At 39.0% G+C, this 13,626-nt stretch overlaps 1 protein-coding gene across 3 annotated transcripts in view; it reads left to right on the forward strand.

The window, feature by feature from the left end:
* SPIRE1 (spire type actin nucleation factor 1) overlaps positions 1 to 13,626 on the forward strand; it is a 134,407-nt gene that overhangs the window by 114,041 nt on the left and 6,740 nt on the right. The window contains exons 10-16 of one of the 3 annotated variants that reach the window (XM_074877972.1): positions 2,904 to 2,994; positions 3,879 to 4,021; positions 6,644 to 6,817; positions 10,155 to 10,292; positions 11,826 to 11,896; positions 12,627 to 12,654; positions 12,738 to 12,874. In XM_074877972.1, coding sequence (XP_074734073.1) covers positions 2,904 to 2,994; positions 3,879 to 4,021; positions 6,644 to 6,817; positions 10,155 to 10,292; positions 11,826 to 11,896; positions 12,627 to 12,654; positions 12,738 to 12,874 — 782 coding nt within the window. The remainder of the gene's footprint in view (positions 1 to 2,903; positions 2,995 to 3,878; positions 4,022 to 6,643; positions 6,818 to 10,154; positions 10,293 to 11,825; positions 11,897 to 12,626; positions 12,655 to 12,737; positions 12,875 to 13,626) is intronic. The other 2 variants (XM_074877981.1, XM_074877988.1) reach the window with 2 other exon arrangements.

Genomic DNA, 13,626 nt, shown 5'->3' on the forward strand with positions numbered 1-13,626 from the left:
TGATACAGACATAAAAACGGTATCTTCCTAATGAAGCTACAGTTACCTGGACAAAAATCATGTCAGTAACATATTCGTATGTTTTAAGGTGATGCCTTTAAAGCTGCAGCTTTCTCAAATACATGTAAAATTCTAATTGTTTAGCGCTCTGTGGAGAAATGCACGGTCCTGGATATTGGGTTGATCCAACATCAAATATAAAATGTCAGATAGTCTACCATAATAGTCCACAGTTACAGTATTGATATGAAGAAATTCATATGATGGCTCATCAGTGCTTCCTACACAAGACTTCATTCTCAAAAAAGCCTTCCATGTTTGAGAAATCGTAGAGCAGTAATTGCATGTGTTTGTGCACAGAAAAAGTGCACAAACATTTGAAATGGCAAACCAGGAATACCTGTTATCTAAGTAGATTGATATGTTAAATTTAGCATACTCCTGGCTTCTATTCTCCCTGGGTTGGTTGTTTATACTTACTACTTTTTATACTTAGCCATTGGCTGTGACAGTTCATTCCCTCTCATTCTTTAGAATAAGAAGTGTGGCTCCTGGAATCTTTCTTTCAGGTCTTTACCATAGAGGAGCCCCTTACTCTCTTTGTCCATTTCTTTCCCTCTGTTTTTTTGGTTTGTTTTTTTTTTTTATGAGACTCCTAGGCCACTGGAATAGCCAGTGTTCATCTATTACGAAGGAAGTAACTAGAAATCCTTCACAACAGTGGGAGCAAGATGGAGACATCTGTGTGCTACCTAGTTTTGCAACATGTGACTGAGATGTCATGTCCATCTTGAGTTCAGAAGTGGAATGAAGAATGGTCAATAGCTATTTCTTCCCATTGAAAGATGGCAATTATCCAAATTAGATGGACATGTGAAACATTTCTGTAATCCCTATTTTAGAGTTTTACATTAAAATATATGTAGGCTTTTGATATTCTCAGTTGTGCACCTTGTTTTGTCTCTCTTCTCTCTGTCCCAGTGTTTCAGACACAGGAAGAATGGAAGAAAAAAAGAATAAAAAACCCCAGAAAAGCATGAAAATAAACTCAATGCATGGACTGTTGCTTGAATCATGATTCAGTCTTTTGTAGAACTCTACAGCATAAGACACCAACAACTGAAGCACTTGTAATTTTTGATCAGGACTAGATAGAGTCCCACAGAACAAGAGACTTCTCTAGAGCCGGGATTGCTTGGATTGTGCTCCAGATACAACTGTTCCCTGCCTGATCCTCAGAAAGCTGTCTCTGAAGCTCTGGTGCTCTTCGTTCATAAAAATGAGCAGCACAGCACTATGGTTATGTTTTTTAATTTGACAGGTTACTTAGTTCTTTGTCTTAGCTTGTTAGCTTCTCCAGCAATGGACAAGTAGTCTTCCAGTCAGAAGAATCTGACTTCTACAAAGTGAAAAGTTGAGTAGTTCCCTTTGTCCAGGGGTTATTCTCTTTCACAAAATTTAAATTTTTAACTCTAGACTTGTGAACATTGTTCCACCCCTTCTAAAGAACAGTGCATCCAATTGTCTTAGAAGTTCTCCAGTGGTTGTTTAAGGCAACCGTGCAGCATGAAGTGATATGCAAAGCTATCTGAGCTAGCTCTGTAGCTAAACTGTACTGGTTTCTGGAAGTAAAATAGCTGGTGTAGCTAAATGTGCTGCTCAAGCTTCCCTACAAGCTCCCCATCGTAACTGTTTTGTGCAGTCACACTTGATCTGTTACAGTGAATATATTGTTTTGGGGTCTGAGCTGGTTTGAGTCCCTTTGCAGAATACTGTGTTATGGGATGTATGTGGGAACGGTGTACATCAGTGTCCTCACATACAACGCAGACTCTTGGGCTAAGCATAAAGTACAGATCACCTGATGGGAATTTGTAGAGGCCTCTGTGCTGTGATGCATGGTGCTCATTGAGATGATCCTGCAACTCTTCTTTTCTGACTTGCTGTTACCAAAGGCGGCAGTCTTTCAGCCACTGGAGGTTTTCCTGCTTGCGATTCATGTAACTAAGGAAATCTACAAGAGAGAAGCTCAGTCACTTGCTGGATTTTAGAGCAGGTCACTTATTTGATCTGTAAATCTTGACAGTTTAAATGACATAAGTCTCTTCGGTTAAAAGCATTCACATTAGAGCTAAAGAGCATTCACACTCAGTCCTTCATCTCTGTTCCTTTGGGAGGCTCCTGTGACGATCTGTATCTTGCCGGTATCTGGTGGCTGAAGACAGAGTTTTTAGGGGAAAGCAAAGGATTTAATAATTTGGGTGCTTTAGATGTCTGAAAGGTGTTAGTCAAAGCCTTTTTCACTTTCATTCACTTGCAGGAATTGCTCTTGGCTGTTGTGATGAAACATGCTTATATGATGCATGAGTTTTCTTTTAAATGCAGAAGAAAGGAGAAACGCAACAGGATTAGGGATTAGAGAACAGTGCAGTGGAGATGAGATTAATTTCTCTTTACCCAAGTCATTTGTATGAGTGGCTCTCATTCCTTTGGAGACCAGAGAAATAAATCCAAGTGCTGATTCCTTGCCAAGTGTGAGAAATAAAGTTGAGTTAACATGTCTGCTGTAGCTACAAATCCTTAGAAGTCCTTGAATACAATGAGGAAAATTAACAGGTTACAGTGTATTCATGCACCTCTCTTCTGATCTTGTTCTTTCATGGTATAGTTAAATACACTGAATTCCAAACTATGTACCATTTATCCCAGTTTCAAAAAAAATTGAGCATTGAAAATGCCATTTACTCAGTGCTGTGTAGTGTCAATGTTTTCCTCAGGACTTCTTCTAGGGCTTTGAGTGATTGAATGGAGCAAAATACCTTTGATAGCTTGTGATTTCTGTGTGCTAAGAGAAGAAAAAACAATCCCTGGGGAATTCTCTTTCTTTTCCTCTTGCCATACAGGAGGAATCAGTGCACAAATCAGCGAGTAGCAGCAGCATCTCTCCCTCACAAGTGGAAGACCCCTCTCAAGAAGGTACCAGCAGCAGAAAGAGTGAGTTTTGATGAGAACACCCAGTGGCTGCTTTTAGACACTTCTGTTGTCTTCTGTTCTATGAACTTTATCTGAAACTTTTATAGAAAGCTGAAGCTGAGTGTTGTTAATGGAATAAATCTCTAAAGCTGAACCCTAGAATCTGCTGAATAGATCAAATGTGATTAACGATTGGAAGGCATTAGCCTTCACTGTATGTGGATATCTTTGTGAAACAGAAGGTTTCATGCTTGAAGTTGGTGTGGAACTGCAGAGGAAGTCACAAGTGAAAAGGGGCTAGTTTCCCTATGGTCATCTCGTAAAAGAATTTGTTGCTGCAGAAACACATTCTAACCTAAGACCCAATTTCAATGTTTCCTGCATCTCTGTCACCATGGCAGTGACTGTACTTGTTTGAAAGACACATAGCAATCACCAGTATTTCTCATAAGTACTTACTGGGAAGTGGGGAGGATCTGTTCTTTTTTTTCAGGCACAGTTATTGTAGGCTTTACTGTATAACAATGTTTTTAATTTGTTTCCAAGTGGTTCAGTTTCAATGGAAAGGTTTTGTAATGAAACATGTTATCTGTGCCCGTGTTTTCTGTGGACCATGGTGAAATAAGTAGAATAAGCCAATACCCTGAAACATCGAATTTATTTGCAATGGTAGCTGGACAGTAGCATGCCCATATTTGCTAGGTTTATGAGTATTCCTATTCTCTCAACCTGGAGAATGTGATTAATATAATACTTGACTTGAAGATGCTCTGAGTATGGGTGTGTAACTTCAGCCATCAATGGTGGGAATTCTATCAAATCGATGACTGGTTTAAGTACTGAGCAATCTTATCCAACAGTCTGTCTTATAAGAACTAATTTTTTTATACTGGTTGAATCTTTAGTGCCTCCAAAGTTCTTGCCCATATCATCTACACCACAGCCTGAGAGACGGCAGCCACCTCAGAGACGACACTCCATTGAAAAGGAAACGCCAACCAATGTGAGACAGTTCCTACCACCTTCAAAACAGAGCTCCAGATCACTTGTAAGTGGAGTGGGTGGTAGGAGAGAGAAAAAGAGGCATGCTAAGAGTATAATGAAAATTAAAACTTGGCTTCAGTGTGATTAGAACTTGACTCAAAGAAAACTCCTCAATTCAGAAACAGCCCTTGGCTACTAAAGACATTTTGAAACCTAGATTTGAACTTTGTGTCTCTAGCATATTTATCCAAAATCCCAGGTACAGGTGCCTCAGAAAACATTTGCACTTTGATTAGGACTCCGGGTAAAGCCATGTGTCTTGATTTTATTTCAGAATGTTATCAAACCAGACGAACTTCACCTTACTGATCTTCCATTTGAATAGAGACAATTCCAAAGCAGTGATATATTTGGGGATTTGGGGGAATTTTTTAGTTGTTGGAAGTATTTTAGTTAATGTCTGAATGAATGGAATGGTTTCTTTTCCTCCCACCTTAAGAACTTGTGTGGTAATGTTTATATATATGAAAGCTCTTTCAGTAATCCAAATCAAGGTTTGTCTGTGTTACTTTGTTGAAGTTACTGAGGCAAGAACCTTTATTATTGCTTGAAAAGAAAGTACAGTACATTTGATCAATTAGCTTTAATTGAGAGCTGTTTTCCAACAGAGTATAAACAGCAAAGGATATGAAATCCTGGTTCGTTTATGCTGACATACTGATTAGTGCTTTGTAATTTCATGCAGGATATGTTCCTCATCTCTTTTTCTACCAGCAGGGCATCAAAGTATGCCCCATGAGGTGCTGGTGAATAGAAAAATCGATAAACACATCCTAGTTTTGAAAGGAAGGGAATATTCACTTGCCTTGTCTTGTAGTGCAGTGGTATTATTAGGCTTTGAAGAGTGTTTTTGTTGGCCCAAGAGATGGTGACTGGGATTCAAACCTATTAGACGATGAAGTTGAACAAGAAAATAATCTCCAAATATTCCCACAACATGCTTCCTCCTCTTCTTTTCAGAGGCTCTGCTGGGTTTTGTTTATTATATCCTTCCAAGTAGAATGTAGTTGCTCATTCCAGGTGAAGGTCAGGTAGTAGCATGTTGATAAACACACAACAAAAGTAGACTTCTGCCAAACTGAACTTGGAGCAGGATGTATCACACCAGAACCAAGCTGAAGGCTTCCTTCAGCATGCATTTGGAGACATGATCATATAAAATGGATTGCCCGTCATTGCCTGCTGCACTCACGATATATGGAAGCACAAGCTTTATTTTCTGATAGGCTGAGTCGTTCACAGACATACTGTTTAAGGGGAGGAGGGGAGAGAGCATTATGTGTTATACTGAGGCATTTGCTCCATCACACTTTTAGTGTATCTAAATATGTTGCATCATAATATTGATCTCATATGTATTTGAGGGAATTATGCAACTTAAAAATCTTATATATGAGACTGTTTATTTTAAATAGGTCAATCAAGTTCTTAACAGGACCTTTTTGATGACATAAGTATTTTTCGCTCTGTCAGTCTGTTCACTGACATATGCCTAGAAAAATACATACAAAATAAAACCATTGCAGAAAAACTAACCCAATTATTCCACTCCCTCTTAAAAATACTAAAGGAAAAGGGAGAAAAAGCCATTAGGTAAGTCAGGCTAATGTGGGAACACATGGGGAAGGTTTTACTAGTTTCTTTTGTGCTTGGAGTTTTTTCGTTTGTTTGGGCTTTTTTAATCTTTAGAGAACTGTCACCTCTCTTTGTTTTGGCTATGAAGTGAGAAAGAAGGAAAATCGGTAGTGAAATGATATTCTGTTAATAAGAACCTATTTTATTTAATGCCTAGAGAGCTAATTCTTTAACTTGGCAATAGTGCCCTCTAGGGTGTGACAGACAACTCCCACAATACTTTTATTTTTAGTTTTGGTAGATGATTTCTGATATGCTGGCACTGGCCCAGTTCCATGCTGTGGCTTACTGCAAGTCTTTCCTTCCCCGGAGGGATGCCAGCTTCTTTCCGTGGCTGCGCCAGATGCTGCATATGTAACATTGCCGTTCCTGGAGTGAACGCTTCTCAATAAGTGCCGAACATGATTTACTTTATATTTGACTTCACACTTCTTCATCCCTTCCTCCAGGATTGATGGAGTTTCATTTCTTATCACCTGATCCTGTGACCGCAGTTTCTCTCCAAGGTGAAAGAGGCCTCGTCAATAAATAGCCCTCAATGCCAGTGAAAACAGGCAGGAGTTTGCTACAGTCTCTTAGCAGGATTAGCAAGAAACTGGTCTGCCTTGCATACTAACGATGGTTTTGTGAACTGGCATCTCATCAGACAGAAGGAGTTAGACCTAAGTAGGTGGGGAGGGGAAACAGACTTGGAAAGATGCCAAACATAGTCCTTTTGATATGTCACCCTCCAGCGCTCCATGGAAAGGCAGGGGCAGCTCAGTGATTTTTCAGGGGGTCAGCCTTGTGATGTGCTCACTGTTGTGAGCTGACTCAGTGCTTAATCAGTGAGATGAAGCCAGTGTCCTGCGTTGTACATATGAATGCCTTTGTAGTCTGTTTGCTTTTTTAATTATTATTATCATTATTATTTTTCATGACCCAGAGGACCAAAGCTAATGGTTTCGTTTATACACAGCATTCGCTTCTCTGCTTCCTATCTATTGTTCAGGTTCCTAGGATAACCAGTTTATTTCCAAGGATGACTTTCAGACCACTTTTTTCAACTATGCAAACAGCTTCTCTGCTCAGCTCTCATCCCGTTGAAGCAGCCATGTGTGGGGTGGCAGGGGCTATGTACTATCTCTGTGAGAGAGCTTTTGCCAGCAGGTGGAAACCCGCAAAGGTTTGCCTCTTTTTGCTGGCTTTGGAAATCACCTTCACCAGCATGTTCCCTCCTAGGGGAGCACTTCCTAAGCTGTGGCAAGAATTAAAGCTTAGGCTGGGACGTTGCACCTGATTGACATTGATTTCAATGTGTGTAGGATATTTGTTTGTCTTCAATCACCTCACGGGGAAAAGAAATCAGTTCTGAAAGGACAGCAAACTAAAAATGCAACATCACAAGATTATCAATGGAACAGACCTTAAATGTTACAGCACATGAAGATTCTGCAGCAAAAATCCAGCAAAACTATTGTAATCCTTGGACTATGTTGAAAAGAATAAGGTTTTATGTTTCTAACAAGATACACTATGTAGAATGGAAGGGCATTTGCAATCTGTTTTACTTGAAAACCTACATATGGTTTTGGTCCTCAGCACACTTACGTATCAGAACTTGTAGAATAACTAATAGCTATGTACTAGGGAAGGCAAATCCACTAAAAAGAAAAACTGAATCATTTTCCACTATGTAGAAGTGAACATGAATAATTTAATTTTTTCCTTCTTTTTCTTGTCTCAACCAGTAAGTGAAAGTGTAAAACCTGTTGGAGAGTTTATAGTTGAGATATCCAGCTGACTTCTTAGAAACTTGCAGTCTGCAAAAGCAATGAGAGTTTAGAGTGCTTGAATTGTGAATTGCAGAATTTAGAGGCCAGTCTGGCACTTCTTCGTATTGCAATTCACTGGGGCAGCTCATCTGATTGCCTAGTGTCACCCTATAATGAGAAGTTTTACAAGGAATGTATTAGTGTAAAAATGTGTTAGTCATAAGGAGCTATTAGGTGCATGTATGCTGAGAATGACCTACAAAGCACTTTATTTCACATTATGCATATGTAATTCTTACTACTTGCTTTTCCCGAGCAAAAAAAAAAAAATACACATACACACCTTAAGCCATTACGGTGTTGATAATAACACTGCACAGTCAAAGTGTTAAGCCAATTCTCATGAGGATCTTGGAAACTTCAAGTTCAAAATACTATTTCTAAGTAAGATTTTTTTTTTCCTTTAAAAATAAGAGTACTGACTTGTCTCTTTAATATTAAAATGTGTATTGAGTACAGTTCCAGAAAATCAAGACCATTCAAACCACATTTTATCTTTAGTACGTTCTGTTGTATGCAAGTGTTGCAGAGAGCTGAAGTTCTCTCACTTGGAGCTGCCTAACTTGAGTGTAGATTATTGTTGGAAGTTTGAGCAATAACTCCAAAGCATCTTTGTTTAATGAAGTTTAGTCAGTGCTTAGCGTAATTTTAATTAATTTCAATGGCTTAGAGGTAGTGTAGAAACAAAATATTTTCTTATGTACTTACTTCTATTCTGAAAAGGGAAAAAAAATATCACGCTCTTTTCTGAAATCAGCATAATATTTATCTTCCATTTAATGTTGCATTAACATTTTGTTGTCCTTGTGTAACCTCTGGAATTAAAACATTAGCATTTAAACATGTGAACATTTTCTATGTTTCCCCTGTTGCCTGCTAGCTATTGCTATTTGCTTCAGTGATAATCATTTCCGATTGGTACAACAACAGGCCCACACTATTCCCCTAGTACCTGCTCTACACCTGTAGCAGATCCGCAGACTTTCTTCCAAGGAGCAATATTCCCTGACATCATCGTTCTGTAAATTAAAGGAATGGGCGTTCATGAGGGGGAAGGAAGAGCTTCAAGTAAGAAATGTATTTCTAAAGGACTTAAAGCTCTGATTGATTACAAGCATTCAGTCAGCCTCATTCACCTCGGACAGTTTCTCTCAGTCTCCCACGATGCAGAATCGAGGGGTGTTGGTGGCATTGTATGCATCACGCTTTCCCACCCACTTCCTCTCCCGTCTCGCCCCAGCCTTCAGCCGTGCCTTCTCCATAGCGAGGCAGTTGCTATGGGGAGAACCCAGAATGAAATGCTGAGGGCTGCTGGTTGGCTGCAAAGTTGCTCATAAGGAACAGAAGTTACTTTGTTTTGGCTGTGCAGTTTTACACCTCAGAGCAAACTGCAGTTGCTTTTGATGTAGTTTGTTCTTTCCAGACAACTAGTGATTCTATACCCCAAAGGTTTAGCTGGCAAATCTAACAAAGTTAATTCAATTCTAGTCTTTTGTGGGGTACCTTAAACAGAGTGAAGTTTCTTTGTGTTCCCTTTCTAGATAGGTAAGACAACAGTTTTTAAAAATGTGGTGGTTCCTAAATGCTAATGTTTGCCAGGTCTGCAACATGGAAAGATTTTCTTTTGAATCTAATGGAAAGACAGAACAGACCTCTGACTACATGGAAATGTAGCATTTCACTACTAGTCCAATTCATCACTTCAATTTGTAAACGAGATCTCCAAACTGTCAGCCACATCTTTGTATTTGCAGGAGAAATTTCCTTCATTTATTCAGAGAGCATTACATGTCATTGTCATTACTGCCCAGTAGCCCCTCTGGGTTGACTGAAAAGGTTCACTAAGCATAAAGCGATGGAAGTTCCCACAGAGGTTTCTGTCTTTCTGTTGGAAATGTATAATCAACTACAGGGCTGGATTACAAATTGGGTTAGTGCTTTTTATTCTCTGGTACCAAATTCAGGAGTTCTCTACTCAATATTCTCCTAAATGCTGTAATACAGAACAGATGCAAAATTTCGTGAGTGGAAGGTTGTGTTGTTATTCTCTATTTGAGCCTCTGCCATTATTAATGCAACACTGGGTAACCAGTCCTCCTGCTTTTTTTTTTGCAGATTATTCTATAAAGCCTAAATCGTTACTGTTGCTTTCCTGGGGCAGAAAGGAGAACTTTTCTGCCTGAAGTGACGTAATGTTTTGTAGTCTTGGTGGGATTCTGATCATGTGAGCACCAAGACGTGGTACCACTGAATAAAAATTTCTGCTAGAATGGGCTACTAACAACTTTCCTTGGCCACTCTGGGCATCACAGAGTCTCAGAGAAATTGCATGTCTTCAAACAGTATACTTAAAAGTAACGCCATCTGCCAAATTACCTTTTCCCTTTCAAACTATAAACCTGAACATTGATTGGTTTGAAACAAATCTTCATAAGGAAAGACTTTGAGGAGAAAAGATGAAGAAATTGTCATTGTTGTGAAGGCTGAGCATCAGACCATCTAGGTCACACTTACACAGCCTCCAATGGTTTGGAACTCATGTGATGCCCATGAATGAGCCAGTGCTATTCCAGTTGGAAGGGAGAAACCCTCTGTTTCTGGAGTTACTAACCAGGTGGCTGGTTGTCTAGGTTGAAGTCTGGAAGAAGCCATTTGGCTTTGAAATAATACAGGTTTTTTGGCTTCCAGGAGGAGTTCTGTTACCCGGTGGAATGTCTGGCTCTGACGGTGGAGGAGGTCATGCACATCCGTCAGGTGCTGGTGAAGGCGGAGCTGGAAAAGTACCAGCAGTATAAAGATGTCTACACTGCTCTCAAGAAAGGGAAGGTAGGGCTGAGGCTCCAAAGCTTATTGAGGGAGGCCGGTCACACAAGCCTCCCATTTACACATTTGTTTCTTACCCTGTATTGGAGAGAAAGAAGAGAGATCCACCAAGCATCCCCTTAAATGTATGACACATGGGTCAGCTTCCTTGAATTATGTGCAGAAACATCAAAACTTTTCATGGAAATAGCTTATTTGTTCAGATTGTTTATAAAAATGCAGTAACATCTGTAATTATCAGAGCATATTTGTGTGTGTATGTTTTAAACTTCATTGACTGAAGTGATTTCTGTCACCATGCCTTCTGTGGTATTGCTTAGCATTTCTGTTTCAAAAAATAGAATTACAGATAGCAGTAGGAAAACTATATGAATCCTTACTATCAAGCAAAGAGGGAATGAAAGCCTGCAGAGAAGTCAGACAACATGTGACCCCAGAAGGAGGTTTAGTATTAGAGAATCCATTCACTAACACTTTTTTTTTCTGTAAACTGCAGATTGGGAATTGGTATTTATGAATAGAAGCAGTGTCCTTTTCTCACACTTTTGACTAGTTCTGCTTGAATACCTCCAGGAACTGTATTTTGACTTCACAGTGTATTTTGCCTACAGGCCTACTTGTGTCTAGTATGCAGATTTAATTTAAAGATCTAATACATTTAAGGTGGAGGAACAAGAATCTTAAAATGTCATTCGTTAGATTCATCTGTTGCCTTTTGTCATGATATATAAAGCTTAGTAATGAGCTTTTATCAAATCTCAACATAAGCTGATGCTTTAATTAATTTACCCCGCTATTAAAATTGTTCACTTTTATTTCTAACCAAATTTATGTAGCCTCACCTGCATCTCTGGATCTTAGTATGTCATCTTTTGTTTGACTGCACAAATTTTCATTGTTCAATGCCTTTCCTTCCTAGAAATGTTCTTAAGCTGTGATCCCTACCCCTCCTTTGAATAAACTGAATAGATGGGATTTATTATCCCACTTTAAAGCAGGTTTTCATCAAGTAGGATTGCTATTATAGCTCTTTCCTGCACGCCCTCTAGTTTTCAAGAATGTAGGATTGGAAGAAAATCATCAAATGTTGTCAGAGGCAAAAATTTTGTGTCCCAGATCATGACCCAGATGGTTAGGAACCACTTCCAGCCTAAATGTATTCATGGCTGAATTTATGGAATTTATGCCCATTTGTTCTTGTGTTCTTCCATCATAACAGTTATCCTTCCTTACTCCTGTTACTCTTACCTTCCCGTTGCTTTTTTGTGTAGTAATGATATAAACATCAGTGAGAGAGAGGTAAAAGTAAGTTAATAAATTAACTGGCAAGTATTTAATTTAGGTAAAATATTAAAGGAGTATTTCTAAATATATGAAGATACAATTCTGGACCATTCTTTTCAATATCATCTTAGAAGTGTGGACCCCAGAACTGGATGTAGTACTGCAACTGTGGTCTCACTGATAGCAGCTGATAGATGAAGTCATTACTGTGCGGGACCTTGCCTAACGTTGTGGACTCCTCTGTTCTTTTAGCTCTGCTTTTGCTGTCGAACAAGAAGGTTTTCTTTCTTTACCTGGTCTTACACTTGCCAGTTCTGTAAGAGGTAAATATTTAATATCTGTTAATAAACGAGTATGGTTTCAGAGGGACAACTTGATTTACACGTTAGGAACCCTCAAATGTTGCCACTGTATACTGTTGATTGCTTTTATTTCTGTAACATCTGATGTTAAAAAGAAATTATGCAAAAGCAGTTCCTTCCTAAGTGACAGAATTGCTTCCTTGGACTGAAATTCTTGGCTAAAAGTGAGAGAAACGCTCGTCTGGTTTTTTTATGCTCATGGGGGAGCGAGATGGAATTTACTCAGGCTCCCTAATCAACAGTTCCATAATCTCTGGTGTTGGGGAAAACATTTCAAGGCAATTTACCTTTTATATTCTTTTTGGAGTATTGGCTGGGGGAGAAGGGAAAAGGAATCATTTGCAGGCAAAATGAAAAATTTTAAGTTGAACAGTGAGACAGTAAGTCTGGAGAGCTATGGAATCACTGACGACTTGTCTCACTTACCAAAGGAGGTTTCTTTAGAGGAAAAACAGCTTTGTTTTTTTTAATAGCTTTTAATTTAGATGTAATTCTTGTTTAGCATTTCTCCTTGGTTTTGGCTTCGTGTTCTGAATGAAGTTATTACATCGAAGAAGCTTTAAAAATGAAAATGTTTGTTTAAGGGGGGGATGGAGGAGGATTCTAACTCCTGAAAATATTTATCCCTTATTCTTGATTTAAATGTAATTTTTCCCAGTGAAATGATTCATGCTCTTGCTTTCTTACACAGGCCTGTATGCTCACAGTGTTGCAAAAAAGTAAGTAAGCTTATGGTTAGACCCTTTCTAAAAAGCTGTTATCTTTGCAATGATCCTGCATGTTTCTTCTGCTATTCTCGCAGATGCGGTTGCCATCAAAGCCATATTCTACTCTCCCCATCTTCTCACTGGGACCTTCAACCCTGCAAAGAGGAGACAGCTTTATGAGGCCGGAGAAACCCTCTACCAGTCACCGCCATTCACTGCGGAGCATGTCCAGGTGAGAAAGAACCCAAGCTCATGTGCTTCCTAAGTGTTTCATATTGAGTTATCAATCATTAAGAAGATGCTGTCTACCTGTTTTGTAGTTGCCAGTGTTTCTAATGCTTGTAGTAATTTTTCTGAAGCCTGAAACTCCATGTCTCTTCCACTCATTGCTTTGATTTACAGAAATAGCAATAGTAACAGCATGTCTTAAACCTTTTCAGGTTACAGGTGAAAAATTATGAGAGTCTGGGATAACTGTATTTCTGTAGCACCTCTGCAAAAATATCCTTAGCGTGTCTTTTTTCTGGTGTGAATAGACTCTCCAGAGATAAATCTCACGGGCTAGAATCACGCACTGAATGGGAATTCAATGATGTCTTGCACAGATTTATCTTTTTTCCCCCTTAATTTTTCTAATTCTAATTTTCACTAGTTTTTTTCACTTTGGTGTTATGAAGTTATCTACTGGTGTTATATCTTATACACAGATGATTGTCAAAGCTAATCTGAGAAATTAAATATAAAAGAAATGCTCCTTTTTGAGGGGATCTACAGTATAAACCCTCTGCATTAATCACTAGTGCTATGATGCTGTGTCAAATTAGTCAAACACATCATCTATTTATAGTTATTAGTCAGGTTGTTTTTGCCAAGGTAAGTGTTACACAAGCCCTCAGTCAGTGACGCTGCAGTCTTGCCGAACCAGGCAGAAGCTGTCCTCTCTGGTGTTTGGTCTCTTGGTGTCATTTCTGGGACAGGAGAAAG

This window comes from Strix uralensis, chromosome 1 (genome assembly GCF_047716275.1).
Source record: "Strix uralensis isolate ZFMK-TIS-50842 chromosome 1, bStrUra1, whole genome shotgun sequence".
In the NCBI taxonomy this organism is placed as follows: Eukaryota; Metazoa; Chordata; class Aves; order Strigiformes; family Strigidae; genus Strix; species Strix uralensis.